Source organism: Phaethon lepturus, unplaced genomic scaffold, assembly GCF_000687285.1.
Source record: "Phaethon lepturus isolate BGI_N335 unplaced genomic scaffold, ASM68728v1 scaffold10632, whole genome shotgun sequence".
Lineage (NCBI taxonomy): Eukaryota > Metazoa > Chordata > Aves > Phaethontiformes > Phaethontidae > Phaethon > Phaethon lepturus.
This window is the reverse complement of record NW_010525609.1, coordinates 4,844-14,595: the sequence shown is the minus strand read 5'-3', so window position 1 is coordinate 14,595 and position 9,752 is coordinate 4,844. Positions and strand designations below refer to the sequence as shown.

Here is a 9,752-nt window from a genome sequence, read left to right as displayed (position 1 = left end):
CTTTCCCTGGAGTTGCTCCCTTAATGAGCTAGGAAGGGGTGTTACACCACCTGGTGTAACATTGGTGAGACACCAATGCCATTGGTGAGACATCATTGCTCTCCCAATGCTACCTAGTCCATTGACAAACATGAAGCATTTGTGAAACGTTACTGTTTACATCTTCTAAATATGAAGATCATTCATGACATTTCTTGTCTTTGCTTAAAAAAAGGAGTATTTCTCATATCATCATCTTTTTGTATTTTGTGCACCAGATTATTAGTTCTGTCCAAGATGAGCAGCTAGGGATTCTCCCTGGTTTGGGAGTATGAGAAGGAATATGTGAGAACAAAGTGTCTTTCCAGTTATTTTTGAAGAGGCAGTTTTATAGACGGCTGATCTTCAAATTATTCAGTGACTGAGAATTATGAAACTTATAATAGCAGAAGTCTGTAGAGGTTTGGAAAAGGTTTAGACTCATTTCAACATTTTAATGGAAAATTAGTGGTATTTTGTTTAATAATCTTTTATAGTTTCTCTGTACACTCTTTTCTGCTGTGTTTTTTAAATTACATGGTTTATATTGGTGCCTTGGTCCCATAAGAAGTGATTTTATTGAGATGTCTTAAAATTGCTTGTATTTTTCTTGAGTGGTTATCAGAATAGTGAAGCAGTATGTACAGGTTATTTCAACAGGTTTTTCTTCTACACTTTACTTGGGCTTTCTGTGAATAGAATATATTCATCCTAATCTGTCTCTGTCTTAATTTCCCAAATCCCTAAGATGGACAGCATGATACCCACAAAGAAGTTTTGAGAAAAATAATTGTAGTTAATGTCAGTAAAATGTGTTAGAAAATTGAAATTTTCTGAATTACAGTGGTGGCCACCCTGGATCATAGAGAAGCCCAGTTTTAGAATAGCACAGACCTGTTTTCTTGAAAAATCTTGCCAAAGACAACTCAGAACAGGGTTTATTCGGTATAGTAGCTTCAGTAATTTTTCAGATGCTAATCCCCAATTATTCTTATACTCAGTTAAGTATATTTTTACTGTCCTTTTCCCACCCATCCATTTTTAAAACTGGCATTTTAGTTTCATTGTCAAATATGCTAAACTGGTAATTTTGTGTGAAAGGGGGAGAAGCTTTGGGGAGATCATTTAGGCAGTTTTTTCGAGTTTGGTGCTGCATATAAAGCTCTGCTGTCATTGAGGAAGAAAATACTAAAGAATATCTTATCTGTGTTGCTTATTTGCGTGGTTTTTTAGTTATCTGAGGCAGATGAAGCAGCTTTGAAGGAGCCAATCATTAGAAGGTTCGAGGAGGAAGGAAACCCTTATTATTCCAGTGCAAGGTAACATAAATTACTTTTCCAAACCTTAATTATAGTCACAGAACATAACAACTTAATGTCTAAATCTTGGTGTTTGAAGAATAGCAGAACAGAGCAATCTGGCAAAAAGATTGTGTTTGATGTGCAGGAGTACAACACAACAAGCTCCAAATCAATTTTTTATCTGTCTTATCTCTGAGACTTTGTAGTATGTACCGTTTCAGAAGAAGGCATGCACCTGCAGGAATTATTCTGCTTGTTCTGTAAGTAATAATATGGTAGCATGGAGTTTATATCCTATGTATTTTATTCTGGATAAGTTTTACATCATTCTCCCCAGAGTAGTATCCAGTCACCTTTCTAAAGGCCACTGAACAGTGTAATGAGTAGCTGCATGTGTGTTAGGAAGAATTCATTTTCGTGGGATTCTGCAAGTAGAAGAGGCCAGTGGTGAAGGAGAATTCAGGAAGACCTGAAGCCATTTGCAAATCTTAGGTCATGATCTTGGTAGGTGATTATATTGGATGATAGCAGTTTGGACAGGGCATTAGCTGATGGGTGCAGCATATTCATGTTTGTTGAGAACTCCTTTGCAGCATTTTGTGCTCAGGTTAATGGAATATTAGTAAATCATAGAATATTTGGGCTGGAAGGGACGTTTAGAGGTCATCTAGTCCAACCCCCCTGCAATGACCAGGGACATCTTCAACTAGAAGAGCCCAGTCCAACCTGACCCTGAATGTCTCCTGGGATGGGGCATCTACCACCTCTCTGAGTGTGTGCCAGTGTTTCACCACCCTCATTGGGAAAAATTTCTTCCTTATATCTAGTCTAAATCTACCCACTTTTAGTTTAAAACCATTACCCCTTGTCCTGTTGCAACAGGCCCTAGTAAAAAGTCCATCGCCATCTTTCTTAGAAGTCCCCTTTAAGTACTGGAAGGCTGCATTAAGGTCTCACTGGAGCCTTCTCTTCTCCAGGCTGAACAAGCCCAACTGTCTCAGCCTGTCCTCACAGAAGAGTTGTTCTACCCCTCATATCATTTTTGTGGCTCTCTGGACCCGCTCCAACAGGTCCATGACTTTCCTGTGCTGAGGGCTCCAGAGCTGGATGCAGGACTCCCAGTGGGGTCTCACCAGAGCAGAGTAGAGGGGCAGAATCACCTCCCTTGCCCGGCTGGCCCCACTTCTTTTGATGCAGCCCAGGATACAGTTGGCCACCTGGGCTGCAAACGCCCATTGCCAGCTTATGTCCAGCTTTTCATCCACCAGTGCCCCCAAGTCCTCCTTGGCAGAGCTGCTCTCGATCCCTTCATCCCCCATCCTGATACCAGGGGTTGCCGCGACCCAGGTGCAGGACCCTGGACTTGGTCTTTGAACTTCATGAGGCTCACATGGGCCCATTCCTCGAGCTTGTCCAGGTCCCGTCCCTCAGGCGTGTCAACTGCACCACTCGGCTTGGTGTCGTCTGCAAACTTACTGAGTGTGCACTCGATCCCACTGTCTATGGAACTAGTTAGGCTAATGAAGAAAATCTGCATCCTGGAGTGTTACCTCTGGAAACAAGCTTGGAAGTTTTCTTGGCCTTTGTTACTCTGCATTAATTTAATCCTGTCTGTACTGAACTTCCTGCCCATTTTTCTGCTTGTGGTATCCAAAAACTAGCTCTCTACAGGCTCTCAGCTGCTAATGATAGTAGAGGGTAGCATATAATAACGGGGCTTTACTGTACCTCTATGGCTTCTCATTTTGCAGAAAATATTAGTCTTGTACAACCATGGAGTCTGCTGTATGTATGTTTTTGTGTAGCTGAATTAGAATTACTAATGTTTTTCTTACCTGCAAGCTGGGAAGTGTAGAAACAAACTGCGTACAGAGCAGTTGGGATATGGTAAATTTTTATGTGGGCATCATAGGCAGAAATGATGTGAACAGGTGGGTGGAAGATACTCTGTCAATGTCATAGAGATGCCAGTAAGAGAAGTTTGGGAGCGTTTTTGTCAAACTTGATACCTGCTTAATCTCCTGTATGACAAATTTGACACAGCAGCAACAGCAGCAGCAGCGTAGCATCAGTGAGCTCCTTTATGAATTGTTTATCATGATCTGAAGGATGATATAAAATTAATGGTAGCTTTTACTCTGTTTTCTGTTGGGATAGTGGAATCAACTTCACTGAACTAATCGTACCTGGGGGATCCATATTCATTTTAATGTTTAATCAAATAAGTGCCTTCAACAAATGGAAGCTCTTGCCATTTTGCCCTGGCTGGTGCTGTCATGAGTATTCTGAGTAGTCTCAGTAGGATATGTAGCACAGGGTTTGTGGTGTCATCTAGGCAGGTTTCAGTGGTGCAGTCATATAGTATGTGGGTCATGGTTTTAGGGAGCGTTTTAGTCTGGTCACTGTTTGGCCTCTGCTTCTGGCAGAGGCCTATTTGGCATTGTTGCAGAGAGTCAGATATTCTCACCTTCTTGAGGTTTTATGCATGTGTATACAACCCCCACTGTTACTAAGTCACAGTTTATTGGGGTTTTTACACATAATCAACGACGATACTTTTGTGAAATCCTGAATTGTTACTGACATGGAGTTTCTGGTGGCACACTGGTTTTGATTTTTTTTTTTCAATTTTTTTAACTGATTTACATTTCATAGGGTTTTCCATTTTCCCCAAACTGGGAGATGATGTCAGCTGTTTAAAAACTATCATGCTATCTCTCTTAGTACCCCTAAAAGATCAAGCCTATGTCACAAAACCTTGTGCCCTGAGGCAAGCAGGAAAAATGAAAACACATATTGCCATCTTTTATAACTGGGTTTTAAGGAGAAGAATTTTCCACTGTTATAATAACATTACAAAAATAAGTCAAACTGTCTGTATTTAAAATAATCCCCACAATGGAGAAGATGATGAATGGTTTCTTTTTTTTTTTTACATTTGCTTTTTATTATATGTTCACTGGAAACATGGTCATACTCTGTACTCATGATTGAAAATAATTTGATTTATTTAACATTCAATATATTCAGTATATTAGCGATATAAAACTTGTCGTCTCCCAAGAACCATCAGACCATTGTCAGTATTTACAACAGTAAGTTACTAATCTGCAAGAAAGTAGTTCTACTAGTAAGATGTGATGTCCACTGATTTTTAGACATTAAACTTGAGTATTTACATCAGCTTTGTGCTCTCTACTGAGCAACTTTTACTAGTTTATGTTTCCAGAATTTGGCCATTTTGTGAGTTAGGTTGTAAATAGGCATCTCAGTAAAGAGGCTAAGTTTCTGTAGCCAGGGGTTAGGAAGTGCTCTTAATGCTAGGTGTCCTGTCCTTCATTTAAAAACGTAGGGTAGTTACTTATTATTGTGCCTGTAGCTTGGAAGGGAAACTTAGCATGCACAGATGTAAGCTGGCTAGCTGAGAACTAGTGTGGGTCTAGGTTGCATGCGGTTGGGTTCATGTGATGATGCACTCAAGCTCATAAGCCCAGCTGAGACACGAACTCAAATGTCAGAGCTGAAATCCCACTGAGGTTCATCTCGCTAAAAGCAATTAAAGTGAAGTGCCCCTTTTCACTGAGGAGTGCTTGTGAGAACAGTGTGTGACTGGCCCAGGTCAAGGCAGTCGAAGCTGGTTTCTCTCTCTTCAATCCATTTAGGTACAGTCTGCGTTGTCTAGGAGTTCTTAATTGCTCTTTGCTGTCTCGTGGAGATAATTGGGTATATCAGTAGATATTCTTGTATTTTCTGCCCTGATTTCATGCCTTCCTGCCAATAGTACCAAGTGTGTACCTTGTTCCTTCATTTATTGCTAATCCCTGAGCAAGATCTCAGACCAGTAGCTCAGAAGTTTTCATTATAGTGAAGCAGGCTGCCAAAGCAGAAACAATGAGATGAAGTAGTTTTACAGTTTTTGCAGCAAGTAATATACTTGAGGGAGGGATTTAGCCACCTTGTGCGTTGGAGCCAACCCACTTGTCAGCCAACATTGGCAAGCATTCGCCCTAGGTTAGGGAGGAGTAACCTGTTCCTTTTGCTCTGAAGGATGCTTCCTCTCTGGTCCCAGTCGTGGTAAAAAACCCAAACAGTTAACCATCAACCAGATGTCAGGGTGCAGTATTGAAACTGGATCTGGACAGCCTTGGTTTTGTCAGATGCTAACTAGATCCCTCCACCAAAAGACCAACAAGAAAACTCCGACAAACAGCTTTGCATTTCTAAGAGGGAAGAATGATAGATGGGCAGAAAGACTGCTGTCTGTATTGCTGCTGGGGTGCAGCCAGTTTGGAGGCTCCCTCACGCTGTCCTCTTGATAAGATACCGGGACTAGTCTGCCTCATCCCTAATGTCCATTGAGATTGATGTGACCCTTCCAGTTGAGTTTGTTAGGCTTTGAATCAAGCTTTTAGCAGTAATAACTGAGAGGGAAGGAAAATTCCCTAATGATCTTAAAAAACAAGCACGTTTCCCTATTTACTCTGCTTATATAATTTTGCTTATAAATTATAACTTGTTGCATATACAGCATGTCAATACGTCAATACTGTCCCTGCAGTTGTATTTTCTAATCAAACTTTAATCAATTATTTTATTAGAACCTTTCACAGTGAGCAGTTTTAATTAACAGGAGTCATTAGGCAGCACCCTTTTTAATGAGTTATATTAATCTGCTTACAGGTTTCTAAAAAGATTTCAGCAGTTTGCATCTTAACAAATTACATGAGCATTTTACTTTTGGGGGCTTCATTTCTTTTACTGTTGGTGTTTTGGATACAAATATTTTGTGAGTGTAGTTGTGACTCATGTTCTAGCAATGGCGTTTTAATAATAGGTAGTTTAATTATTAATGTTACATCCCAGTAGAAAACTAGTTTTCTTTAAACAAAGAGAAGCAGAAGCCAGGGGTGGCCATATGAAAGCAACTTGACTTCCATGCAACATAAAATCTTTGTGGTTGTCAATATAAGTTAATTGTGTTGTTACAAAAAGCCAAATCTGCCATTATAATGTGCTTCATGTTTGGAAGTGATTATTACAACAGTAGTCACTATTGAAGTGGCAGCTTGGAAGGTACAGCATTAAGTTGGTGGTTCTTTTTTATTCAGTTCATCTCTGTGCTCCCCAGGCCCTTAGCATTAAACATTTTTAAGAAGTATGAATTCCTTCATTCAGTTTCAATATGTTTCATAAATAAAAAGTTAATTGCAAGTGCTCATTTTAAAAACTTGATAGGCAGAGCAAACAAACAGTCAAAAAAACCAAATTTGCTTAAAAATAGAAATTACTGTATTTGAGATTGTTCTTAACAATTTTTTTCCACAGTCCTAAGAAGACAAAGGAATTGTGGTTGATTTGACCCCAGAAAACTACTTTGCTTTTCACTATTAACAGGGATCTTCTCCATCCCCTCAGTGGATTAATCTGACTATATTCATGAAAACTAAATCAAGATCTAAAATACAAGAAAAAAGAAAGAAAAGCATATGCATTAAACTTTGATAATGCATACTTCATGATGTTGAAAGTATAGGAAATACTCTACCTTGGCCATTCTGTAATGCTAGGTTATATGAACAGGTATAACTGCTGCCTTGGGGAAAAACAAGAGAATTTAAACAACTCGTAACTAAGTCTCAGTAAACCCAAGGTACTTTGGTTATTTTGAACAAAAAAGCTTCCAATTGCTTTTGCTGTGTGGTAAGCAGCATTTACGCCATTGAAAAGAGACTCAAGAGTATTGTTAAAATATGCCCAAATATATTAATGAGTTATTACTTAGAATTTAAAGCTACAGTTAGGAAAGGAGTTATTCACGGGAACCAGACTGCAAGAGCTTATACTATGCACTTTATCCAGAATGTGATACAGAGAATTCTTGTGTCTGCTCTGCAACAGAATTTGGTGTTGGTAGCAATTCCATGTAGACGCAAGCATGGCTGTTAGAATATTCCAGTGCATGGCACTTCTAGCCCACTAGAAAGGAGATACACACTGAGAATCCTAAAATGAGAACAGATTAGACAGAGCTGCAGTTTCCTTATATTTCTAATTTGGGTTTATAGCTTTTTTTTTTTCCCTTGAAAGAAGTTCTAATTTTTTTTTCCCCCAGACTTCTTTCTGTGCTGGTTGAGACCTGCCAGCCAGGTCAGGTCAGTGAGTGCCACAGCTGCTGTGATGCAAAATTTCTTCAATCAAGCTTTTGGTTTTAGTCCCCAAAAAGAAACAGCATAATTTTGCCCAATTAACAGCAAAGTCTTCCCTTTTCCAAGCTCCTTTCTCGTTTTGTACTACAGCTTTGCTCTTGTGCCCCTTTTAGGGTAACAGTCTCCTCTACTTGGGGAGCTGCACCATGATAAGATATATTTATAATAGAATGTTCTTTTTTTCTTCTCTCTCTGTTAGTTGGAGAGTAGGTTCCTAAGCTGAGTCTGAACCCTCGTGCCTCATCTTCTTACAGGTGTCCTTTATTACAATTCCACTTTGTGCATCCTAGGGTAGATATATGTATTTGTTGTAAAATAAACAGCACACGTTATCAGTCTCTTAATATTTTTATCTGATTTGATGAATAATACTTTCATAGCAAACAGTGAAGTAAAGCAAAGATGGAAAACAGTCAGAAGTGCCCTGCTGCTGCCTTGAGCTTATCAGCATGTATTTATGTACAGTTTGCAGTCGTCTTTCTTTTGGGGATGTGGTTGGCACATTTAGTATTGAGGAAAATGTATCGTTTCCTGTATAATAGATTTTTTTCAATTCATCTTCAAACAATAGGAAATCTGCAGCTGGAAACTTCAGTTAGAAAGGAATGACAATGCTTTCTCCTGTAGAATCAGTCTTAGCTCCCAATTCATTACCCCTTCTTGTATTTTTAAATTTTCCACAGACAAATAGTTAAAAGCCACACTGAATTAAGTTCAAAAAAGAATGCAAAATAAGTCTCTCTAGGAAAAAATGAGATGGAGGAGGAGCACTGCTATGCTAACCAAAGATACTGTACATATGTTTTGTAGACCCTGATTAAAATGCATGCTTATTTAAGCGAGACTTGGGTTGCAGTGTAGTATCTTGTTTAAGTATCCTGCTGAGGAGGTAGTAGTTATATAATATTTACTGTTTTGTGGCCTGCTGGGGGTTTTGACATGGATTTTATTTTAGGTAGGATGGAGCTGTCATTGAGAACTGATGCCACACGTACTTTAATTTTTGGATAATATCGAAGAGACTATTTACAAGTGTTTGTGAGTTTGGGGACTTGGGAATTTGGTATAATATATGGTATATACATATATAATTTGGTATGAATTTGCTCATTCATAATTTAATTGCCTCTAGGGCTGAGTTAAGGAGGGCGTTATCTTATAGTTGTTTAGAAATGGACTTCAGAAAAAATAAATACAAGAAATACTGGAAATATTTGAAATTTACTCTGGCTCTTTTAATGATGAAAGAATAAACACTTGTATCATCCTCATCTGGCAGCTGAACTAACCTGAATAATGTAAATAATCATGTGGCATAGTCCTTAAAATACTGTCATTCTTAATAGAAGAAGATAGGTCATTGACAAAAGGTCATTTTTCATGTGAATATTAAAAAACAAAAAGGATCCCTTTTTTCCAAGGTAATGACTTCATACTAAAAATAAGTATGAAGAATCTCATTTAAAATATGTAGACTTGACGTTGTTCATTTATCCAATATTTATACTGTGTTCTAGAAGAAAAATTCCACAGAGTAATACACAGCAGTTTATTGCATTGATGGTTAAGGTGAATTAACTCCTTTATATATATATATACACTTATATATACTTCAAGTATAATTAGCTCTTTTGTCCAACTCTCTTTAGTAATACTAAACTATTTCCAGTTTCATGTGCTTGAAAACCTACCCGCTGTATATGTTAATTTCCTTTAATTATTATTGTTTGATTTTATTTTTTTCCCCTAGATTATGGGATGATGGAATTATTGATCCAGCTGACACAAGACTGGTTTTGGGCCTCAGTCTCAGTGCAGCATTAAATGCACCTACGAAGAAGACAGAATTTGGCGTTTTTAGGATGTAAACTTAAACGTACATGCATTACAATTACCTCTGTATATTTTAATTGGGGCTGGAGAGCAAACTAACTACATTGTTAAGATGATTAAAAAATAAAGATTTGTACAATGCTATTTTTAATGGAAATGTCCTGATTATTTGTTTTCACTGAGTAATCATCACACAGTGCTTCGGTGTTTTGGTAGTCATTTGAGATCAGTCACTTATCAGTATAACACTGCATTGCATGAATAAACTGCAACTTCTAGCATTATGTTTAATGTTTGATGAGAAACCACTGATGATCTCTCTTCTATAAATAAATTTGCAAAATAAGCTATGTATTTGGTGCTTATCAGCTCCTTTATTTCTTTTAATTCTTCT

At 38.1% G+C, this 9,752-nt stretch overlaps 1 protein-coding gene across 1 annotated transcript in view; it reads left to right on the top strand.

Moving 5' to 3' along the window:
• The window catches only part of MCCC2 (methylcrotonoyl-CoA carboxylase 2 (beta)), a 36,825-nt gene extending 27,321 nt beyond the window's left edge, over positions 1–9,504 (top strand). Inside the window, exons 15-16 of the mRNA XM_010282814.1 lie at positions 1,252–1,337; positions 9,276–9,504. Of these exons, the coding sequence (XP_010281116.1) occupies positions 1,252–1,337; positions 9,276–9,393 (204 nt within the window). The 3' untranslated portion in view covers positions 9,394–9,504. The remainder of the gene's footprint in view (positions 1–1,251; positions 1,338–9,275) is intronic.
• The last annotated feature ends 248 nt before the right edge of the window (positions 9,505–9,752 follow it).